Here is a 25933-nt window from a genome sequence, read left to right on the forward strand (position 1 = left end):
TCTCCCTATCTGCTTTTCCACACTGCGGTGAGACAGCGGTGATAGCAATTTGATTCCACCAGTAAAGGAGACCCCTCTCACAGTGAGATTGACCAAACATGACCTTAAGATGCCATTTAACCTCATTGTATCAAACTGTATTGCTGTAAATGAAACTTAACTTCTCAGTGAGATGCCCTGATTGTATTCTTTAATCAGAGGGAGCGCACAAAATTTCACAACACATTAATGTTAAGTGAAGTCTCATTAAGTCACTCTGTTTTTAAAAACATAAAATGTATATTCACTCCAGTCAGTGAAGCTGCATGAAGAAAGGATGAAACATGTTGAAACAGCTTTAAACGCACCACTTAAATATATCATCTGTTACTTAGACTCGATTGGGGTGCTTGACAGATATGAACAGTGAGAGGGAAAGCGAGTGACTGGAAGGCACCAATGCATTAACCATGTGATACTATTTATATCAGAGAAGCAAGGGTGACCCAGTAACTCACATGTGTTATGCAACATATGAATGGAGCAAAAAAAGAGCAGGGTGCATGCACATCTCAGGGGCTTAGATCTCTTTGTCATATAGATGCCGGTTTCTAATTGGTGTTAAATGCACTAATCTCTGAATGAGAGTGAACGTGAGTGAGACCAACTATGGAGAAAAGCACGGACTGAGTTGATGGCTCTCACCAAGATTGTCTATCCAAGATAACCAATGAGTACATGTATGCACAGTTCTGCTTTTTCAACACTTATCCAGCACACAGTTACTGTTGTCTTGGCACCCATTCAAGAATAGATAAAAAACGAGAATACATCCAAGTTGATTTATTGTTAAATTGCCTGGTAATAAACTACATCTGGATCACTGATTGACATTTTGAAAACTATTTTGTATTAGTTTAAAGCTTAGGTATCTGCCTCAAATTCAAAGATGGATGCCCAGAGGATATGGACCTTGTTGTTAAGAATACCGTTTCAAAAGTTAGGATGAATATAAAACTATATGTAATATTTTGACTTTACCCATTTGGGACCAGATTGGGTTTTGTTGAACATTCACTATATTATAGTTGAACTGTATTTGATATTTTCTGCTTTACTGTAGTTTTGTAATAATACAAAATAGTGAAGGAAACCAATGGATAATGTTTGGGTTCTACTAACCCTACTGTACTGACATGCAACTAGAAAATCCTTTTTTATATTAAATCCCACAAATAATAAGACTAAAAAAAATCAATTCAAAATTCAAATTCAGTTAAAAAATTGCACATTCATTTAGTTCACTGATGTGGTGACTAGCAGCTGCTGTCTTAGCTGTAATATCTCAGTAATACAGTGAACAAATAGTAACATAGAATAACAAGAAATAGTTCAACTGTAGGTGCTCTATCTAGCTTTTTCCAAAGCTTTCAGACCCAGGGGTCATGGGTCTCCTTCAGTGTGTCAGTGTGTCCAACCGTTCAAATACGAAAGCTGTTGTGTTTGCTATAAGTATTTATTCCTACAGTGCAAGTGTGAGCTGTGCAGGCCAGTCTGAATCTGGTATGTCATGTGGTGTTATTTGCTCACCGCTGGGTGCCAAGTCACAGTGTGGCCCTTTGATGTAAAGTATGTAAAGGCAATGCATTATATTTAAGATTTCAACATAATGCCAGCAATGGTCATGGTTGGGGGACTGATGACAGCCCTCTTATTAAGGGCATGACCCACGTCACTTCCAAAGTCAAAATATAAATGCATAAATAATCTGTGTCTTTTATTGACATGCAAGTAAAGATGATGTTATTGTCCAAACCAGAGAGCAGGAAACCATACTGGACTGTTATCTTCCCTTCATTGCTACTTTATATCTGTTTTGTTAAATGCTGTGACATCATTGATGGGAGGGACAAACTCAATTTTCTTTATTTCTGTGTGTGGAGGACAGCAGAGCATGTTCAATAGCAACAAATGCCTGTTGGGTGTTGCATGTTTCAGGATTATTTTTTATTTAAAGTTGAGGCTGTAGACTGATTGACGCTTATTTGTCACAGTGCTTGTGGCCCTGACAGTAATAGTGATGAGGATGATGATGACTATGATGATGAAGCAAAAATAGAGCGTGATATCCCTGACACGCTGCATTTGTTTTCCATGCCTTAATGTAAATATATAATACAACCCCCCCCCCCCATCATAGCAGAAATCGCTCCATGGTCCATCACTTGCTTTGTCCCACTGACACCACAGCGGTGACAGCATCGGGTCTGCTCCTTTAAATGAGCCTTTGCGCATAGCCTTCACCACAACTGCATCAGTGCTGGATGGGTTGCTTAGCAACTGGACAGCACAGAGACCAGGGAAGAAAACCTCCTCTGTATAAAACACACGCTGGTGTGGCTCTTGAATTGCTGTGTGCCCGTGTTACCAATTCCCAGTAAGGATGTTTATGTTTCACATGTGAAAGAGCAAGTCCTGAATTAAATCAATCAGAAGAAAAAAAACAAAAAAAAAAGCAGTTGGGTATGTGCGCCTGAATGTATGATTTTATGTGAGTGCGTACGTGCTGGTCAGTCCTTCCCTCTGCGTGTGTGTGTGTGTGTGTGTGTGTGTGTGTGTGTGTGTGTGCGTGTGTGTGTGTGTGCCAAAATGTGGCAAAGTGGAAGAAATGCATGAAAACTCACCGACACACACACTCACAGCATCCTAATGGATTTCAGAGAATAGACGGACAGTTCAGCGCATGAACTGCTTTTCGCTAAGGAATTCACCTTAGGTGTCCCCCCCCCCTGCTCCCCCCGAGCAGGACATTATTGCAATTTGAACAGAACTAAAAAGATTTTCCAACAGGAAAAAAAGAGACAAGACTTTCTCATCATGCTTCTTTGGACTGTTGAATATTTCTCATTTGTTCAGTGTTTCGAGGACAAGACGAGCGGACCACAATAACGCGTTCAAACGCCATTTAACGTCGGACAGCGGGAGCAAGTGGACTTGTCAGATAGGATTGCATCTTTGCTATGAAATCCGACGTTGTGATACATGCATTGGCGTATCAGGGGGCATCCATATTTCTCGGCATCTAATTTTTTTCACCGGAGGAGTGATATAGCCTGCTCTGACGTCTGCATCAGATATTACCCAGTGCTTTTTCAGTGTGCATTTTCCCCTCAGTGACTTTGCGCTGATCTACATCATCATCAGCAGCAGCAATGGCAAAAAGGGAATGAACATTTCAGTTTTCTTTTTTATAAACCCACCGCTCCCCTTCAGCCGACCAGCGTTTCCAGCTCAAACAAATATCTTTTAACAGCATCACGTTGTGGAATAGTCTGGCGCCAGAGCATCGCTGGAACCATGCCTCTTCTGCAGATTTGGACTGGGAAATTTCATCCACCAATTTGATCATCAAGAGGCTGCTGCTCAGTCATTCATGCCAGTGTTTGTTTTTTTAAAGAGGAAGAATACTTGTCATCACTTTTAAAACTATTGTGTATGCTGTTTTTTTTTTTTTTTTGAGCAAGATGTCTGATCTTCTGGTGTTGGTCGAGGGGCTCTGTGACCTGCACGGATTTCCATAGCTGGGGAAAACAGCGGGGGCCACTTACGAGATTTTTTAATTCGAGAAGCCCATTTTAATGAAGACATCGCATGCGTAGATGTAGGCTAGTTTATTCGACATTTTCAAAAAGGCAATTATCTTTTGATTGCCAGTTTTTACTTTGTGCTTTTCGGGAGGACAACTGGACTGGTTGGATTATAGAAACTATATTCTAAGGATTTGTGGAGATGTTGGGTCGTCAAGAAGATAAATTATGTGGAATTTTCTTTGCTCTGGCGGCTTTGTCCTTCGTATGCTTTGTTCAAAGGTAAGAAAACGTCACTTGCTACAATATATACATATATATATAACATATATATGTATATATATATAACATATATATGTATATATATGACAAATAGTAAAAAAAAAAACCTTTCACAGCAGTAAACGTGATCAGCGGTTAATAGAAGGCTGAGATGTGGCAAATCGCATTAAGGGTATACCCAGGCCTATTTATTAGGGGCATTGCTGCCGATATATGCTCTAATAGACGATGCTGTGGCGTGCGCGAGCGTAAAACATGCGCGTGCGCGATATCAAGCTTATTGTGAAATGTAGCCCCCTCCCCATATCCAAATGGGCATATGCATATGTGTGCTGGATAGGGCGACTTCCAGTACGATCCTGGTTAAAATGACCTGCCTTAGCCGAAGATTAGTTAATAGGATAAATCGATCATGGATTGATTGCGCTATGGTAAGCAGATTAGATGTATGGGTCTACACTGCTGTAACCACTCGACCTGCAAACATACCTATTTTTCTTCTCAGTTAACAAAAGGTAATATTCCTGATCACATAGTCATCTTAATTGCTCATTTTATTGACCAGAACCTAATCAATCAAAATGGAGAAATAATCCCAGCAGGTCATCATCTGCTGTTGCCCCCAAGATTGGAGGAAGGGTACCATATACCACTTCACGTTTCAGTAAATAAGCTGTTGTCTAGCTTGTAACGTTCGCAGTATTTATTACTGGACAAACATCCATGAACATCACCACAGCCAGAATCTCCTGATCACTTTCTTTGTGATCACTTTCTTTGTGATATTGTTTTGTTGATAAAGGCACAGATCTGTGTCCCCTGTGGCCTACTGCTCCTTGTCCGCAGTAGCCCACAGCCCCAGCAAAGAGTTTTTAAAACTCAATGAAGATTGGGTTGCACTTATCATACCCCTGAATAACAGATGGATGGGCATATTCTTGTATGTGTTTCAGTTGACAGTGGTATTCCTTTCATAATGATGCTCTCAGGTGTCAAACCCACAAGTCCTGGAACAGGCCAGCCTGATGAACAGCTGCACTGCCCGTGAGCTAATTGAACAGTGCTTTCCTCACTGAGCCAAGGGCTAGTGCTCCTATCAGAGGAGCAATTTTAACCCACTTCTTCCCCTCTCACTCATTCCACCCCCTCTCTGTAACAAGGAACCTCAGCTGGAGAGCTGGTCTCAGTCAGGTGATACAGGTCCTGGCACCACTGTTATAGGTGTCACATATAGGCCGCACAGATTAGTGCATCCTATATGTTCCTCCTGGGGATTGTCTGTCTCCAGGCCCAGACCAACGAGGCCGTGCCTCTGACAGCATGAAGGGAGGCTGTGTTATAACACGGAGCTTATTTAAATACATTCCACATGAATAAGACTGGGCATTGAAACAGTGACATTGTTACTTTTATTGCCACTACTTTCAAGGACAGACATCAATAAAATGCCTGACAGGTGTGTCATTATTACACCCACTCACAGATTAGATGGATGTACTGTAGGTGGGGGAACAGGTGAAAAAAAAAAAGAGGTGCATTTTTAAACCTTTCTCATGATAACAACACAAGAGTCAGTATGCTTTTAGTATGCCATTAAATGTTGTGTATTCTTGGTAAAGTAAATGTCTCATTTTAATTTAAAATGTGTCCTTACCATTCAGAGGTCACAGTTAGGAAAACAAGATTAAAACTGAATTTGACTGATATTGAGGATGAAATATATAGCTTTTTACAAATGAATGCTTACTTTAGATGAAAGAGCATGCTGGGTGTTGTTTAATGCAACCCAGTTCCTCCCTTCCATTGTCAGAGCCGCACTGTTTTGACATAAAGGCTTCCTCTTCAAAGGTGACATGCATGGCATGATGTTAAGAACAGAGTACATGCAGTAGCCATGTTCAGGCTTCATCACATAGCAGGTATTCTACAGAGAAATTAAATGTCTATGACCAAAGTATCAGTATCTGTTCCTTTAAACATGGCTTTAAAATGGCTCTTGTGGTTTCTGCCCTCAGCTCCTCCACTGGAAGCACTGGAATGTCTGTGGCCAAGACCACTGTGGACAAGTTGCTGAAGGGATATGACATCCGCTTAAGGCCTGATTTTGGAGGTATGTATTGTGCCTACATGTGCTTTGCAGGCTCATGCTCTGTTGTCAAGGGTCCAAGTCCAAGTTTGTTCATAGTGATATTTATAAGACATTTTTTTAAAAATCTGTCAAATAGTTTTCCTCTGGCAAAATGTATGGTATAGCTTTGAAATGACTGCTACCATGTCATTACCATGGATCTGTTCACACATCGAAGATGGCTGCTCCTCAAGAAGTAGGGCACACATAACAGAGCAATCAAACACTAAAATCAGGGAAAGGGAATGTATTGATTTTTAAAACTTTTGTGATTAGCAATGTTTTATGACCCCTTTGTAGTACATCGCAGTGTTTCTGAGCATTTGATTTGCAGATCAAGGAAAACAATTTGCCCCATTAACTTTTATAGGAAATTGTGCATCTTTTACATCCGCTCATTAGAATAATGGTATTTTGATAATTGCTGAAAATAGAAGGTGTGGGGTGCAAGTCATTAGTGTATGTCATTGGGTTGATTGTTTTACTGAAGCTATTTAACCACAATAATTGTTAAAGAGTGTAAAAAATAGTTGAATTTTGAAAAGCGTGCAGGTCTATTGCTAGTGACGCTGCTGATGTAAAATTAAAGGTTTGGAAAAATCTTGGGGAAGAACTAATCATTTTTGCAGATGAAGTAAAGAACCTGCACATACAAAGTATAGTATCAAATTAAAGAGGAGGCTTCAGATTTTATTGTTTGGACTTGTAGCATCTGTAGCCTGGTCTGAGCGGGGCCACTCATTGATGATATCATAACTCAGCACTGATTGACAACCGTAATGATGGCTTTAAGGCTTTAATTCAGTACAATGTATAATACTGTAGTCTGTACCATGTTGTACTGGTGTATAAGCTTATGCTTATTAATTTCAGGACCATCTTTATTGTTTCATTGTTTATTATAACACAACACAATGTCTGTCACCACTTAAATTTGTCTCCGCTTCACTGTTGCATAGCCAGAAATGTACATGAAAACTCAGTGCTTACAAACTCCAAGATAATCCCCTGTTTAGCCACTTAAAACCTTAACCTTTCACATCTATTTGTTTCTTAGATGTGTCTGTTTTTTTCCTGCGTTATGTGTACAAAATGAAAAATGACAGACAAGACATCCAGTGTATTGAAAAAAAATAAACCATGGTAGGCAGAGGCAGTGTGGCATGACTCATGTAGAAAATACCTAAATATGCTATGCGGGCGAGTTATGTTTAAAAAGACAGGACTGCATTAAAACAAAATTCATGTAGCAATTATAAGATACATGGTGATTCATGTTCATTGCATCAAAAACATAACATACCCTTGTCCACTGTGCCCCTTTGGCTTTTTCTGTAATAATATACAGTACATTATGTTTATTTACTTCAATATAAAATTCAACACATTTATAATGTATAAATAATGTATACATTTATGAGGTATTGTCATATTCCACAGATCTATCAATCTGAATAGTGCTTATTATATATACAGAATCTTATTCACCAGTATCTTTTTTAATTGGGTTGCAGGCATCAGTCTGTCAGTCCTTTATTGACCCCACACTTGATGAGATTGAGAGCAAGCAGTGAAAAACATATAGCAGGTACAGCTCATCACATAACTTTCCTCTGGTCAGGTGCTCTGTCAGAATAGCTTCTCTGAACAGGTTAGCCCAGTGCTAGCCACTGTGAAAACTGCTCTGTCTTGGTTTTGTGTTTTGGATCGCTGCCATTCCACAGTTGTTTCAATGGAAGGAAATGAGAGTAAGCAAGTGAGTGTGTCTGACTGCTGAAATGAGATTAAAATGCTCAGTGGTACTTTTGAACATTTTATATTTAAACTTATGCAGTCTGTTGCAGTTGGGGAATGATCAGCAGGCATTGCAGAGTTCACCTTTTCAGATATTAACTCTCACTCATATGCAGACAAGCAGTGTTTCTGTAACAGATTTACACACTATTAATGTAGCTGCATAGTTAGATGGTGCTTGCAAATGACGATTCTTCCTCTTCCCTTAAGAATTTATTTAGCAAGTAAATCTAAATTACATTAAAGTCATTTTTACCGTTTGAATTCATCTTTATTGTGTTCCACACCAAAAACAGGTGATCTCTTTCCTCTACCACCTCTATGAGGACGTCATGTCCTCTTCAATCCATCCATCCTATCCCTAGACCACTCAGTTTAATTCAGGGTTGGAGTGGGGGATGCAGCCAATCCCAGTGACATTGGTCGAGAGGCGGGGTACACCCTGGAAAGATCATGTCCTCTTGTATTCATGAAATACAAGTGTTGCTCTCCACTTATATAAATGAAATCAGATAAAACTGGATGCCAGTAACAAAAGCTTAGATTTCATGGCACATTCTTATTGATACACACTTGACCAAAAAAAAAATGGTATGCAATGGTTTAAATAGCCACGTTTCAACAACAACAAATGGATTAAAACAAATCATGCAAACAGTACATTTAAAGCAAATATATGAGAAAATGAATAAGAAAATGGTTTTTATTTCTGTTCTATTAAATTTCTGTTTCTAGATCAAAATATTAATAACATCTATACTGGAGGAGGTGCTTAAAAACCAACAAGGTTATAGACCACTATTGTCTGGCAGCCTGTGGATGCACTGGGGTAGGTAGAGCAAGTTTTAAAGAGTGATTATCCCAGGCAGAGAGTAGCTGTGCTTTCCCCTCAGGCCAGGGAGCTGTAGTCCATCATGTCTTGATATTTCCAACATCAGTCAGCTACTTCTGTCATGACACAACTGCTGACGACCTTTAGCTCTTGAGATTTGACTAAGAGGGTTTTAATTTAGCACAACGCTGGACACAGACTGTGGCTCCTAACGGTCTGACAAACACCCACATTTAGAATAAATACTAAGTCAAAGGCATTTATCAATGGACAGAATGTCTGTGGTATGAATGGTCAGGAAGAGATTGCCATGAGTGATGCCATAGGATTTTATTGACATGTTGTGGTCTTACCATCAGTATATGCAGATGAATAGTCCACTCTGCATTCACTATGTTCAGAAACAGCTTTCTTCTTCCTACTGTTTTGTAAGGCAATTCAAGAAGCAGAGCTCTAAACCAGTTAGCAGACCCAAATTATCCTATCATTTACAATTTTACAGGAGAACTTGATTGTAATTTTCTTACAATTATATTTATTATGGCTATTTTTGTAACATTTTTGATAAATATGTCTTTATATGTAACACTGGTGACCTGTCCAGGGTGGACCCCTGCCTTTCACCCAAGGAGAGCTGGGATAAGCTCCAGCAGATCCCTGTGACCCTAAAGAGGAATAAGCGGGTATAGATGATGGATGGATGGATGTCTGTAACATTTTCCATACCAATGCAAACATTGCAAATGTGTGTCTCATCTCTTTTATTTTAGGTTCATTTGGATAATAGCCCTTGGTCATAACCTTCTGACTAATTGCTCATGGTCAAAGAACTGAATCATAGACCATAACCCCCATATAACCTGAGTGATTAGACTCACCAAGGTAACCAGCACATTGCAGACTTGGTAAAGAGAATATAATTCTTTAGCGTAGCACCAATGTTTTTAAGTACCTTTGCCCACATTTTTAAACCGTTACACTTCTATATACTGTAAGATTAGGCTACTCTGACATTGTTAATAAATTGAAACATGGTTGTAAAATTAAAACTGATGCATACGACTGCTACTTAATCCAATACCTGAAATAATGAACATGTTGACACTGCATTACACACTGCCTTTGCATAGTTGCATAGTCTAGTTTTTTTTCCTATCTATTCTTACAGTACCAAATGGGCAAACATGTTTTTGTAAAATCGATCCTGCATGAAACCAAAACATAGGCTGTGTAATTATCAAGAAGGACATGTACTCTTAAACAGATCGAATCTGATACAGTAATGTGCTACTTGTGTTCTTCTCATCTTCCAGTGAGTCTTTTCTAGCACAAAGGTAAAAAACAGTTCAAATTGGTTCAAAAGCAAAGAAAACTGTGTTCTTTTGAGCAGTTTGTTGGTGTGTTGATGGTGTGTTTACTTGTTAGGCAGATGATTGAAGGGGACGTGTGAGGACGAGGCAATATGGCCCTGTTTGGGAGTGTCAGTAAATATGTTGAGGAAACTAATGCTTGTATAGTAAAATGAAGAGACTCAGACACTGGAACAGTACTAATGGGAAGCTAAAAAAGTGTGTAAAATGTTTTATGACTATTTTATGACCCAAAGCACTCCTTGATAGTCCAGAGTTCCACAGTTAGGCAGTGTGACTTTTGCATTGTGTTTGACAGGCATGCAGGATCCCCATGTGTGGGGTCATTTACATTTGAGACTTATATGGGGCATAACTATGATCCAGTCAGGGAGATTCACCAGAAATTTAGTGTAGAAAGAGTTGGGCATTTACACAAGTGGGTTGCACCCACTGTAAGAGTAATCAATGAGCCCAACATTAAAAGGTACGGTGATACATTAAGAACCAACCACTTAGTGCAGACGTAGCCAACTGTGTGCCACGGAGCGCCAACACTCTGCAAGTTTTCCCTATCAAACAAAGAAGCCTCCAACTGATTAGGTACACTGCAAAAAAAATAGATTACCCGCTGAGGTTATCAGACTGTTGGCTCTTCATTACACATGGTTGGCCACACTTGGCTTAGTGTTGCATGGCACCCAGCCCCTCCATTTTCCAGTGAACAATGGACAATATGCTCCAAAGCAATCCTCATGTGCCATGGACACCTCGAAAACATTTTGATTACGAGGTATCAAATGACAGAGCATGTTGTAAACCTGGATCAGGTGCTGAAGAGTCTTTTCAATACTGCCTGGAAAAAAAATATTTTGGGCACCTATTGTGACATATTTGGGAATCACTATCATGTGGCAGTGGATCTGTAACCAGTAGAAGATAAAACCACAGCCATCAAAGAGGTCAACAGTCCTAAGACATTTTTTCAGGTTAGGTCAAGTAGAAAAAAACCCCATTGGGTTTGCCTCATAAACTCTCTTAAGAACTGAAAATGGTTCGACAGCGAACAGAAAAGGACACTATTCTGTCTTTTAGGTTGTTATGTTGTTGTTGCAAACATTGTCTGGAAGATAGATGTGTCCTGTGTTAGACCAGAACTGTTGAACCTCCCTGCAACTGATTACAGATCATAGAGTCAATACAGTACATGAGAATCATCTGTGTACCTTTCCGATAAAAATCCTTGACTGTCTCTTAGCCTAGCTTGGACAGATGTATAGGCAAAGTGAAGTCCTGCCCCCATTGTATGGAAAATCATAAGATGACTCCACCAACCCTTAACATGCCATGGAAGGGTCAACATGCCTTTGGGCAGAGTTGTTGTAGTCATGTATGTTCATTAGACTGACGTTCCTCATCTGTTCCTAGAATTGTAGATGTTGATTGCTGGCTCCATTGCTACAAGGTGTTTGCAGTCCATAGTCTTCTGGATACCACAGTGACAGACACTGGGATAACATTTACCACTGATTTTTCAATTAGGTTCATAGAAAAGACTGGCATTGGTTTAATAACCATAGCTCCTTTTCACCATGTCATTGTTGGTGTAGCACAGTAGGAAGTTCACATACAGAAGGAGGGCTTAAGAACATGACGCAAGACTGTCCCCACTGTTGACATTGATTTGCGCAGGTTATGGTTTGCTGCCATCTGCATAAAATTTATGGAGGTGAGAGTGCATCCTGATAATGCACATTAGACCTTTTATACTATTAACCCCTGATCGCCTGAGCCTTAAGCACCTAGCTGGTTTCCTGTCACCCTGGAGTTCCAGCACTCTTATTGTTATTTCTGGTATTAGTTGGTGGCTTTTTCTATCTCTGTAGTGTGACATTACTGAGCATGTTCAGGGGCACTACATCTTTACAATTTGCTATGGTTTGCTAGTTCACCCAGCTGAGAGGATTGAATTACAGACACTGTTTTGATTGTAATGAGTATATCACCCACATGCTGCAGTATCGCTCTTTCACTTGCATCTGGATTTCCAAGAAGTTCTACAGCACAGAACCATGAAGGATATTATGCTCTGACTAAACAGGTGCTATTTGTTGGAAGGATAACTTGTTTTTTGTAATAATAAAAAGAAAATAACAACAGCAATATTTTTTTTTGTATTTTTCTGTTTTTTAGTAATTCTCATTATTCAGGTTTACCTGATTTACATGTACTTAAGTTGAGCTTTTTGCTGCACATCAGAAAATAAGCAGAGGCATTAGAATTGGAACTATTTATTCTTCAGCTGAGTCTCATGTTGATCTAGAGTTTGTGAATACGTACACCGTGTCACCATTAATTTCAATTCAGTTCAATTTCTTCTATTTGTATAGCATGAATCACAATAAAGTAATCTCATGGCACTTTTACATAGAAACTCAACAAATCCCTTGTGAGCAAGCACTTGGCGAGCATGGAGAGGAAAAAACTCCCTTAGTTACAGAAAATCCCAAATTAATTGCAATTTTGATAATCATAGTGTGACTATACAGTGTCTCTGCAGCTATGTTCTTGCCTTAAGTGAATCAGTTTTATTTTCTGTAGCAAATACTGTTCATATTTTCTGCAATCCTCTGTACATCACACCTTTTTTGTCCCTTCTCTCATTGTCAGCCTTGCATGCATGCATACGCACGTAGGCATTCAAGGGTGCTTGAGACCTTGCATGTCTCTGCATCAAATGATTATTTCTCTGTCAAGCTGTCTGCCTCTACAATAAAATCACAACTACAAATACTGCAGGAGCTGGATACCACAGCCCAGCTCTGTATCCAGAAACCCTTTGAAATACACATAACAGTTTCTCAGAAAATTGGCCTTAACTCATGCATGTTAACATGGATGTCATGCTGTATGATGAAGTGTTTGATTTAATAAAATATGTCTAAATACATTTATTAGGTAGTAAATTAGGTAGTAAATTCAATGACCTAAATTAGTTTAATTAGAGATCAGTTTTATTATTGATTTGATAATTTTATTATTTTTATAAATAACAACATGAATGTTGAAGTAAAGTTTTATTATTCTTTACTTTAATAACACCTCATTTTTACAGCATGTTTAGTGTTACCTATAGCATGATATTTTCCATTCTTCATCAGACAAGTTTTGCACTGATTCTATCTGTACAGCTGCTGTTAACCCTTTGTGTATGAAATGAATATCTATTTTCCATTCAGGTAGCATATATGGTTTGAGCTTGTTTCCTGATATAAAATATTCTGGCCATGGCTTTGATACAGGCGGCAATAACTGGATAGTTTATTTATCACAACAGCAGTGGCGTCACTGGCCCCTATTTATGTGGGCCATTTGGTGTGTGGTCAAATTCATGTCTTTATCTGTTTCTGCATGTGATCAAGCAAGAAATGTTTTCTTTGTGTGTGTGTCCTGCTGCCAGTGGTCATGGACAGTAATGAGCAGGATTAGTATGGTCAGTCAGGAAAAAGGATGGAGTAATCTGACACTGTTTCTGTGGACTGATTTCTACCTGGGAACTGGAAGTGTAGAAAAATTGGCGACCAGCGTGCAGACTCGCTTAAGATTCTTGCAAGAAAACTGCAGTAATGTCACTATGAACAAAAAAGAAAAAAACATGACTTGCAGTCAACTGGAAGAGATGAGAGGACCCAGCTCAGCTCTCACCTTACTCACACATCCGTCCTTCTGGAGAACATATTTCAAATCAAACTGTCATCATCACAGGAATGGGTTTTATGATCTCTATTAACAAAGCATGAAGGGTGACATATCACAAATGCAGTGAACATGCCAGTCTTCCTGCTAAACCCTAACCAAGTGTGGACTATAAAGAAAAAAAATTGTTAAAATATTACTTATGTACACTCTGCACTGTAATAGTTTATAAATACAAATGATAGTTGTGATTGATTCTCTGGCCAGTTCATGGCAGGTACATAGAATGACAAAATGTGTTGAAACACAAGTGGTAAAAATAATCACAAATAGTTGAAATAATGACTTTGGGATCAGTTTAAACCCAGAGAAGAAGCTGGGATAACTAGTTAGAAGGGTTTTTAATCATTATCTAGATGGTCGGTTTGTATCTGTTGTCTTTAGTATGAAAATTTTCAGTTAAATTACAACCAGCTAGATGATGCAGTGTTTTGTTTATTTGTCCACATAGGGCATCTGTTCACTTCCTCTGTGGTTTACAGTAAGTATGGTGATAGGTGGTAGTAGTTTTTACCTTGCATGCCTTATAGGAAAGTGCCGTATTTGACAAACATATAAAAGGATGGTAACCCAGAACTGAACCATTATTTATAAACTTGCTGTATATCGGTTGCAATAATCTTCTAAACATGGGTTTGTGTTTATTATAGTGTTAATGTACTCCACTGGAAGTCATATTCATATTGCATGTGCCGTAGCATATTGGGCTATTTCACATTATTCAGCTTCTTTATAGTGGTTGTTGATTATGTCAGCATTTACATTGTCTTCCCCTCTGTCCGATTCTGAACATGGAACATAATTTTGATTATCAGCACAAATACAGTCCAGTGATGCTTCCCTAAGCTACTCTCTTTCCTTATTTTGTCCTTGCCTGATGTAATAAACAGTGATACTGGCTTAGTGTGTCTTAAATAGTTTTCCGTCAGTTGTGCAGCAGAGTGAAAATGAATTTCGCTGAGCATACTGTAGATGGGCATAAACAGGATGACAAAGAAACTGAAGAGCCTGTCTAACAGAAGGTGCTGTTCTGGGGTAATTTATGAAGTGTTGTCCATTGTTGTAGATAGCCCTGCAGATTTTAGAAATCCATGTGACTGCTAAAATTGCAAGTGACAATCTGTTCTGTGATTATTTTGGATAATTTCAAATGAAGGGCTTCAGAGGTGCACATGGAGATGGGAAGGTTTTCTGTACAAGATGTATTAATGAACGTTCACGGATGCACCTTTTAGAAAGAAGCAATAGAAAATAATGTGTCCTGTTCCCCGCAACGTTGTACTGCCACTGCAATGTGACATTGGTCTAGTGAGAATAAAACAAGATGAAAGAGGTGACTGTGAATGTCCCTGATGGGCTCTCTGGGGCAGTGGGAGCGTTTTCTGTTTCATCGTGATTATCAGCTCCATGGAGTAAAATGATTTTGGCTAAAGTCTTGTAAACATACAATATACCCATGGAGTCATGTTCATTGTTGGCTTTATGCCTGTCTTAGATGAGGAGTTTTGGTTCTATAGGAACAAATTTACTAAGGGAAATGTGTCCTCAGAGCATTTAATTAATAGTTTTTTTCTAAGTCATACTGACGTCAAAACTATTCTGAAAAATTGACAACTATTTGATATAAAATCATGATCTAGAGCTCTGTCCGTCCTCTAAGGGAAATATTGATTTATCATCACTAACAGTTTTGTATTTTAATTAAAATATAATTCATATACATGGCCCAAAGTGAATGAAACTACATTCATATGACTGCTGCAGTATGCAGCATGTATGAAATCGTGAATATTGTATATTGCCTATATCGTTCCGATAGCCTTCTCTTATTATTACTTTAATCACATTTGACAGCAAGAAGCTCACACGCAAGTTAAAATAACTGCTTGGTAACTACGCTAGGCCTGGAAGGATTACCTGAACATTTGTCTTGCAGCCAGTTTTTAAAAGTCTTTAAAGGAACAGCAGCTTCAAGTACACCAACATTCAAATATGGCAGCTGCAGTCTGGTGCTGCCTTAACATTACTTTACATTAAGCTGTACATTTCTGCCATCACACGTGACTTTTCACCCAGACTCTAAAATGCATAAGACATATCGTATCAAGAAAACCTGTAGAACACATGGCAAAATAACAACATTACAAACAAATCACAAAATGATTATAACTCTCGGCAAATTAGCTGATCTGTTGGATTTGATAGGATGACATTCTGAAGATATATTTTTGTTGTTGTTATTGTTAATAAAAAATTGTTGTACATTCCTGAAATATGTTTTAGTTTTATGCAAATGGTGAACAAAAAAAAAGGTAATTACATTTACAAAAGGTAAAAAAAATAACACTAGCCAAACCAAGTTGATTTGCGTTGCATCTTTCAACAACGAAGCAGTTACAAAGAGCTTTAGCATTGTCATTGGTTTAGATTTTGTCACGCCTTTTAGTGGACTGACAACACAGGAGGTCCCTAGTCCACCTACTAGGAGGCTTTGTAGGTTGCTAGCACACCATAAAGCTTTGTTTTCATGGTTACAACAGTTAACGCAGGGTGTACTTTAGCCATGAAACGTACAGTATGTGGTTAGGGTTAGGAACAAATACAAGATGGCTAGGTTTGGGTTCAGGGCTTCAATTAAAATACATTTCACACAGGATTCGAACATTGCTCTGTTGTGGCAAAGTCAGATGTTTTACGGCCTATCCATCCACACCAGCATTTCATTCTCTGTGAACTATGTCACTTCATTTTCTCCTTTTCTTTGTGTCTTTCTTTGCTACTAGGTCACCTAGTTATCACATTTATTGATACTGGGAGTTTTAGGAAGTACCTCCTCAACCATGTTTATTGTCATCCATCCATCCATCCATCCATCCATCCATCCATCCATCCATCCATTTTCTATACCTACTTGTTCCTTAACCAGGGTCACAGGGATCTGGTGGAGCCTATCCCAGCTCTCTTTGGGTGAAAGGCAGGGGTCCACCCTGGACAGGTCACCAGTCCATCACAGGGCCACATAGAGACACACAACCTCACACACTCACACTCACTCCTATGGGCAATTTAGAGTCACCAATCAACCTGACATACATGTTTTTGGACTGTGGGAGGAAACCAGAGTACCTGGAGAAAACCCACACAAGCACAGGGAGAACATGCAAACTCCACACAGAAAGGCCGGGTTGCAAACCCAGGACCTTCTTGCTGTGAGACAACAGTGCTAACCACTCAACCACGATGCTGCTGTTTATTGTCATGGTAATCATAATTGCCATTGACTGACATGGCAACACTTGATTTGACTGATTTGATCTGATAATAGCCCAGTTTGGTTTGGATCTGCAAAACTTGTGCATATATCATACAATAAATATTAAACTACCACTGTATTTGCATTTACTAGGTCATCTTTACTGTATGTTGAAAGTCATGTTGCTTCAATATTGATTTATAATGCCATATTCATGTTTCTGCACAGTACAGCTGTCTGTCAAAGCTCTTTTGCGACTGAGTTAGTTATTTATCACAATGACATGAGCATAAAATAGTTCCAACTGCTGTAGTGTTGCCGTATATTTTGCAGTTTAACGATCTTGGCCATTAAAAATCATCAATAGGCGCCAGGACTATAGAAGTACGAGAGCCAGACTCTTAACTGTAAAGCAGTTTGTGGCTATAACTGTAACCATCAGATTTCTAGTTATAGGTGGCATTTATTTAACCAGTTTAAAGCAGCTTGGTGCCATTTCAGCTTGCAGCCATGCCATCAAAGTACGGTCACCTGTCCCTGTTTGCCATATGCAGCTGGGCTTTTACTGATCTTTTCCATTGATCCAAATGAGTTACAGCTTCAGCGTGATCTTGTTTGTAATGGAAAAGCAGTAAATGTAGCCATGAAACTGCAGATCAGTTGCAGTAAGACTGGCGAGTAGAATAGACACTTAATTGACTGAAATGGAGAGTCTGGACATGTGAGTAAAAGCAGTAACTGCACATACAACTTTGTTTGTATGTTTGTAATGTACAATACAGTATGGGATTGGAATTTATGTTAGGATGCCCTTTGTGGTCTATGACTAAATGCTGTTCAGCGTTTTACAGAAATCGCTACCTACACAGTAATTTTGCCCTCTGTGAATCGGATGCCGATTGAAGTGCAGGACATCAGATGAAACCTCTTCTTTGGCAGATGCAGCAACTGTATTAAATGATATATGGTAGCACTTCTATCAAGACCGGTGGACTCTTTTTGCAATACTGAGGACAATCTCTTAGTCTATGTGCTGCCATTTGTCAAAGCGTGGACTGTTTTGCATACAGGCTGATAGTGCAGGCCATCGTAATTCGGTCTCAAAGTAATGCCTATTCAGCGCAAAACAGGAGTGTGTTGTCAGATTCCCACGATGGATGTTGGGGCATGTACAAGTGATATCTATCCTGATGACGCCCAGTGATTTATAACAGAGGAAACATAGGAAAATGCTCAAGCAGGACAGTTTTCTTTTTCCCTTCACTTACATTTTCTATTTGAATTAAATGAGGTGTGTATGTAGGGAGGCATAGAGGTGCAAGGGTGGGGAGAGATAGCATGCAGGAGAAAGGACATACTTCATCTTCCCATTCAAAGTGTTGTTTTCAGCAACTTTGAAATGAAGGAGAAAAATGCTGATAGAATTGCACCAGAATGTATTGCAGTGGACTGCAAAGTACACAAACCCTAGGTCAGATATTTGTGAGGCATCCTGCATGCGGGGCTTTTTTTTTTCTCCTTTTTGTCTCTCCTTTTAAAGTCCCTTACGACTCACTTTTTGAACCTGCAGTGATGGATGGGAGGTGTGCCCTTGACAGGGCAAGGATACTCTGCCCAAGGGCAAGATGCAGCAGCTATCCGATTGTTTCACATAGATAAACAAGGAAAGAAATGTCATTTACAGCATCTCGAGATAGATGGCATCAGCCTCACTACCGGGAACCATGCTTAAAAGCCCATTTCATTATTGAACTCCAACAGCCAGCTGTATAAAATGGGTTTCCACATAAAAAAATGATGTATGCATCACGAAGAGCTAGGGGAAAAAAACAAGGTGGGAGATGTGTGTAGCTAACGATTTTAGACAAACATTAAAAATATAAAACTGGACTTTATTGTAGGTTTATGCTGTACTAATATGCTTAGGGCCAGAGATTTTAATAATAACTGGCTTTTGTTGTTTTTCTACGTCTGACGATATCTATCACTGTATGAGTATGCAGATGCTGCACTGCTTTCTCAAGAGGATGTGATGGCTCAAAAAACATTTTATGCCAGAGACTTTTACTCATATTCTGTGTCATGTCTGAAATATACCATAAAATGTTGTATTCTGCCTGCTTTGATATTTGATCCCATTCTCCCACAAATGAAAATTTAACATCTACTTATATTTAGGGATTAAATGTAAGAAAATATAATTTCTAATAGCATATCCATTAATAGCATAAAACAATGCAATTCAAACAAATGTCATGCTATAGAAAACTGTTTGGTCACTCTTCTAAATCAGTACATAATGTATCCCAGACTACAACACTGACAACAGTACTGCTTATGCTTTGAATAGACAATGGTTCCGGTATAGAAAACTGCCTCAGCACTATTTGTGTATTATAACTTGCATCATTGACTGGTACTGTTCAGCGTCAGTGCAGTGGTTGTTCTTGATTTTGAAGTGACATTTTGAAGTTAATGTATTTAAAACAGTTTAGGGATGGTTATATCAATTTTGCATAGATCCATGCCTGTTAGAATCACTTACCATATGTCCATACATCCATTATAGCGCTGAGAGCATCACAGGGTGGCTGGACCAATCCCACCTGAAAAAGGGCAGATCACCAGTCTAACACAGGACTGACACATAGAAACAAAGATTCACGCTCACATACCCACCTACAGGTGATTTAGAATTTATAAATACCCAAACCTGCATGTCTTTGGACTGTGGGAAGAAGCCGGAGTACCTGGAGAAAACATGGAGTGGTCTCCACACAGAAGGTCCCACTGCTCTACCAATTAGAGGTCAAACATTCTTGCTGTGAAGTAACAGTAGTAACTACTGTATTACTATGCCACACCGTAGCATACAGACACATTAATAGTTCTAGTATGAACTCTTCTCTGGATCAGCTGCACACTGCAGTTAATAGTTGGGCACATTAACTTAGACCTAACCCAAACATCACAATATTCAGCATTACTACAAAATGCATTTATCTGGATGTGTGCTGAAACCGTTTTTAAGCGTACACTTATATAATCCGTTATTGAAGTTTATTTATTTTTACACGGGTACGTTATGACTTCGACATTGCGGGTGCTCTTACTGAGTCATCACTTTCGATCAAAGACTGCAATGCAAACATTTGAACATGTGTTATTATGCCAACCTGTTTTTCTGCTGATGTGGTTCATTGTTGGGTGACCTTCAAATGATCGGACATTCTGTCCTTTCACACTATAACTGCTGTATGTGTATATTTATTTTTAAACTGGAACATCTACTGGACTACGTTCATTTACTACCCGCAAAGTGCTTATTTCTTTTACAGTCTCCATTAAAAGCAGAGGAACCCACCCGGATTAAAGCTGTCCTTTATGCCTATAAGGTCACATGCATATACACTTAAACTACACGTTAAGCGACTGCTAAGATAAACTGTTTGAGGTTTTTCCACAACCATAGCTTGTCTATTTCTCTCCTTCTTCTTCTTTGGGTCTTTGAACACACTAGCACATAATGTCACTTTTTCTTTTCATTCATTTGATCGACATCACTTTATTTTGTCTTCCTGTCTTTACATTTATGCAGTTTGTTTTTGATATACTACATTTCTTTGTTGTTGAGTCCGTCCTTCAGAGTCTGGTATCCAGGTCTGCTGAAGTTTGTTTGTCCAGTTGTTTTTTTCTTTGTTATGTTGAAGATGAGATGTTTTCTAAGTTTCTTTTTTTAACTCACCTGCACAATGTGACTTTCACCGTTTCTTTGGTGTATCATTATTTCATGTGCAAAATAGATGAACTTTAAACTAAAGATGGCAGCACAGGAGAAGAAATAAAGAAAAAAAAATAAGTGTAATGAGTAATCTTTCCCATAAATCCCATATATAGTATCACTAACATCCTGCAGTGTCAACTGACATCATTTATTTTTTGCTTTTTGGCATCTGTAATGTTCATTTAGGACTATGTAGATAGAGTTTGCTGAAATTTGCAGACCATGAGCATTTTATGTTTTTATTTGATAGAGATAAGGAGAAAGAGATTGGGTTGGAGGTTGCTTTTATTCATTATTGGTGTTTTAAGCCATAAGCTTTCACAGCACCACGTTTCACATTTTAGAATCGGTGGTCGTCTTAACTTTCTTTGCTCACAGTAAAATGTTAAGCAACAGACAAAAAAGAATGAGACATTATTTAAAATCATATTTATAACGGCATGATCTGCTATCTACTTACATGCACTCCAGAGTTGTTCACAAATTAATATATTACTACAGAATGAATACATAAAGCCTACTCCCTTGAGACATGTTCACCATGATCGTTGAGGAGGATCTACACATAATTACCGCAGGTTAATGTAATTATGCAGGCAGCTTTTGAACGACTCGTAATATGTGACCTGTCACTGAGGTATAGGGAAACTCAGGAGATTGACTTAGACACATACAGCTATCCAAAATACAATAATGTGTTTAGCGTAGGTAATCTCTTTTTTTGTTGTTGTTGTTTTCCCACTCAGTTTTTTCAAAAATGTTTACTTCACAAAAGCTAACAAAATTAATGGCATAGATTACCACTGCCAATCTGTGGCTTGATGAATAAATTAGGTCTGTAAGTGAATAAATTATAAGTTGGAGCATAAAGGACTATTAAATGAATTATACACTTTTTTAGCCAATAGTTTCCTAATGGCCACAGGATAAAATCCTGCAGTGGGTACATTTTATCCTTAGGTTATTAATACTGTACTTGGCCATGCTGCCTTTTTTATTATGAATAAAGAAATGAACCTTCCAGAAAAGGTTTCCTTTCTGTTTAAATGGAACAGAAGCCGACTCACACCTCATCTGTCCTCCATCTGTGCACTAGAAGCCCATCAAATCCAGCTCTGCACAACTCATGACATTATGAAGCATCATTTTGAGCTGTGTTAATGTCATGTCCAATGTTGTCTCTGTTCAAATCTGTTTTGCTGTCTACAGTAAGGTACAGTAAAAGTAAGGAATACTGCAGTCAATCACAGCTAAAAATGGTCGGTTAAAGCTTTCGTTTTAATTTTTGATTTATTTCTGTGATTTGATGTTTTCACAAAATTGACCAGTTAGTTACCATCTCAAACATTACAGTTCCATTACTCTATACATTTAAATATTATATTTTGTGATTATAAAACCTACAAAACTAAACTAAATTAAACCTAACCTTCCAATTCACTCTTCATACTTTTGGAGTACTTTAATAATGTTCTTCCTGGGACAGTGATTTATGAGTTGGAATGTCCGCTGGTAATATATGCAGCGTTTCATAATTCACTGACAAAATCTGTGTATGTAAGTAGGAAGCACTGTTCTTATGCAGCTTCTCAGTGTGGAATCTAAGTAGGTTTCATAGATCAGAGCCAAGGTTTGTGACAGGATAGGACGATAAGATGAGGCTACCTTTACTTTATCCTCTGTCTCTCTGACTTTCTGTGATGTACTGCCTCTGCTCTCATGTTTTACCTCATAATTTTCTTTTGCCTTCTGTTCCTTTTTTTCACTGCTCATGCCTGAGCTGCTGTAACGATTCCCCTTTATTCACAAGCTATCCCTAATCTTACCATGCTGTTACTTCATCTAAACAGTGTACTGTATGTATGTAGCAGGTCTGTGGTATTGGTGATAGTAAATTTACAGTTGGGTTATTATTTTTTGATAATGCTGCACTGAAGCCATATGACACAGGAAAATCCCACTGTAACTGAGTTGACCTTTTATGGAAGGTTTGAATACATATCAAAACAAAACAGGAAGACTATAATACACATTAGAAAATAGTAAGTAAATAAGTACTAGGTTATAAATAATCGTAAAAAGAATATACAGTACTTTTAGAACTACATGGATGTGATTCACATACAGTTGATGCAAATAGCATTATGTAAAATATATTTTTATGTCAATGTTTGTGTTACCATAATTCGACTTTGTCCACTGCCAAACAATTTATAAGTAACATCGGCCTCATCAGTCATACAAATTATTATTGTTATTAATTCAGCTTTATGCTGCGCTGCATGGAGCACATAATACAAGGCACCTTCTCTAAATTAGGCTGTCTGGCCTTGGTAATTATACAGTCACCTGGTTAATCATCTTCTCTGTTTTTGTACTGTACAAATCAAATTACACATTAATCAAGTTAAAAGCACAAGTTTTGCACATGTATGCTTCCAGTTTGTCATGCTGAAAATATAAAAGTTTTGTAAATTTGTTTAAAAGCTGGAGCACAGTATAGCTTTTGTCCTACATCTGTATATTTTTTAAATGCTTTATTACACTAATTTGGAGAGGACAACATTGGCTATGTGAAAATCATCCCATAAATGTCCATCTAAGAGAACAGTAGGACAAAACATTTACATACATACATAGACAGAACAAGCAGTGTTGTATGTTTAAAAAACAACAGTGCAGCAGAAATATCATACTATTCTAATGTTTTGCTTTATTGCCATGCAGCATGGGGAACATTTTATTTTGTAAGGTGTTTCCCATGCTTACTGGGGCCACATTACAAGAGAGACAGTTATGCAGACATTTTGTGCCAGACCTTAATATGTATTCAAAATATATAGCACTTCTTTGGTATTCACTTGAAGCAGTGCTGTGTGTGTGAAACTTTTAGATGTTTTTGAATGTTTGTTTAGGTGGCATAGTGGATCTGTGGTTAGCACTGTTGCCTCACAGCAAGGAGGTCCTTGGATCAAATCTGTTAATCTGATCAATTCTGGGATCTTTCTTGTATAGTTTGCATGCTTGTGGAGGCTTCCTCTGGGTGCTCCAGTTTCTCCCACAGTCCAAAAATATGCAGGTTAGGTCAACTGGAAGCTCTAAACTGCCTCAAGGTGCACTTGTCAGACTATATGTGTCTTAGCCTTCTGATAGAGCTGTCTTTTGCACCCAGTGCATGCTGGGACATACCTATGTTTCAGCCTGAGAAGGAGCATGTATAGAAAATAGAAGAAAATAATAGTATATTAATAGATTATAAAATGCTGCTGGTGGAGAGATGTTTGTAGCAGTTGGTGGTTTCTGAATTGTGCACTGATCATGAATATTGTGATTGTGTGGGGATATTTACAATCTTGAGGGTGCAGGATGAATAAATTCAACACAGTCAACTACAGTAGTTCCCTGTACTGACCTAAATAGCTTCATTCAAGAAGACAATCTACATTCACAACCTTCTAGACTAATGTGTCAGAACTGTAGAGCTGCTCTCCCAATGTGTATGTTTCATTGATTCAACATCACGCCCTAGTTAACATGGCGTGACATAAAATGGATTTTTGTCAGATATGTGCGTTAATCACCTGATCTCATATGTTTCTGTTTAGTTTTCAAGTGGTAACCAGCCTTTAGATGCCATAAATTCAATTACTATAGATGTTTTTTATGTACGTGCTAATAATTCCTTTAATGTGTACGGCATTTGAGGAAGAAAAAGAAAATATTAATAGCTGTATTGAAGTCATATTTTGATCCTTTTTGCTAATGTGTTTAATTGGAATATATAGGACTCATTAGGTTTAAAGCCTGAAGAATAAATCCATCATAGCCAACGACAAAGGTGTTTGTAAACATGAACATGAGTGTGTTACTTAATAAAGGACAAAATGATTTGAAAACTGGAAAAAATAATGCAATTCAATTTAATAAACGTACCATGAACATACTTTATTTCATAATCAAATTATAAGGTGTTATTATTACCTCATCTGTATTTGATCACAATCAATAGCACAGTTTGGTTTTGTAAGCAAGGGAACCTTTTCTGCATTTTCTGTCATTGTTTTGGCTGCTTTCTGCCAAAAAGGAAATAATAGATGGGGGCACTATATTAGATACAGAATGAGAATTTGGTGCAGGGTAACATATTAAGTATTTGTTAATTTCTTGAGATCAATGCTTCATGAACGCAGTAGCCATTGAAAACAACAGCAAATACAGGCTCGATAAATCATCATGCTTCTCTTGCAGCACTGTAGGGAAAATGCAGCACAGTTGCTATGGAATCCTCTGTTGCTAGGCAATGGGTTGATTATCAGAGTTTTTATATAAGAGGCAGAGTGGTGTTTTCAGAGGCTTTACATTGACAGGATCTGTGGAATAATACGACAACACTGTCTTTTCATATGTTTATGCTCTGTGAGTTGTTCAGAATGAATATTCACCGTCTTCACATTTACATGAAAGTTAAACATCATGACAGATTTTATTGCAGTTTGGGAAAAGCAGTACTTCTCTTCTCTTTGTATGCCACGCAAACCACATCTATAACTGTCTGGCTTCGTGGAGGAGCATCTTTGATTAAGCTTCACGTGCTGATGCTGTAAAGGGTGCAATGAGATGTCTAGTCATCTGTTGAAAACTAATTTTTCTTGGCAGAAGCACAGAATCAACCCAGATATGCCAAAAGAGTTAAGTCGGTTCCTAATCTCAGCACATCCTTGCTGGTAATTTATGCTGCTTAATTTATTACAATGTGCCATGTATAAGCAGGTTAGTGAGTGAGAGGATATCATTATGTTGCCCTCTTGTGGTTGTACTCGGACATCAGACTGATCAAGCCTGTTATTAGTTGAGAGAGTCATTTTTTCAATCTTTAATATTGATTTTTGTAGAACTGCTTTTGAAGGACACATCTCCTTTGTTTTCAGACACATCATGAGGTTAAAGGTTTTGCTGAAGATTATCACAACTGTTGAAAGCAGACATTTTTAATGTTCACTGAAAACAGCAATGTTTTACCTTTAGGTTTGCCTAATGCAAAACACAAACAAAAACAATAGATATCAGCGTGGAGGTCTGACTCTGTATCTTTCTGGCCCAGTGTCAGTCTTGATCACATGCACACATGCTTTCTGTCCATGTAGTGTGTAGTATATTTACCATTATCTGCTTCATGGTGGAGTTACACA

General features: G+C 38.3%; 1 protein-coding gene across 4 annotated transcripts in view; it reads left to right on the forward strand.

Annotated features, from left to right (window-relative positions):
- The first annotated feature begins 3768 nt into the window (after positions 1–3768).
- Positions 3769–25933, forward strand: part of gabrb4 (gamma-aminobutyric acid type A receptor subunit beta4) — a 45336-nt gene continuing 23171 nt past the window's right edge. For 2 of the 4 annotated variants that reach the window (XM_026328302.1, XM_026328303.1), the window contains exon 1: positions 5886–5958. In XM_026328302.1, the coding sequence (XP_026184087.1) occupies positions 5886–5958 (73 nt within the window). Of the gene's footprint in view, positions 3849–5863; positions 5959–25933 lie in introns of those variants that run through there. The other 2 variants (XM_026328301.1, XM_026328304.1) reach the window with 2 other exon arrangements.

Source organism: Mastacembelus armatus, chromosome 14 (genome assembly GCF_900324485.2).
Source record: "Mastacembelus armatus chromosome 14, fMasArm1.2, whole genome shotgun sequence".
Classification (NCBI taxonomy): domain Eukaryota; kingdom Metazoa; phylum Chordata; class Actinopteri; order Synbranchiformes; family Mastacembelidae; genus Mastacembelus; species Mastacembelus armatus.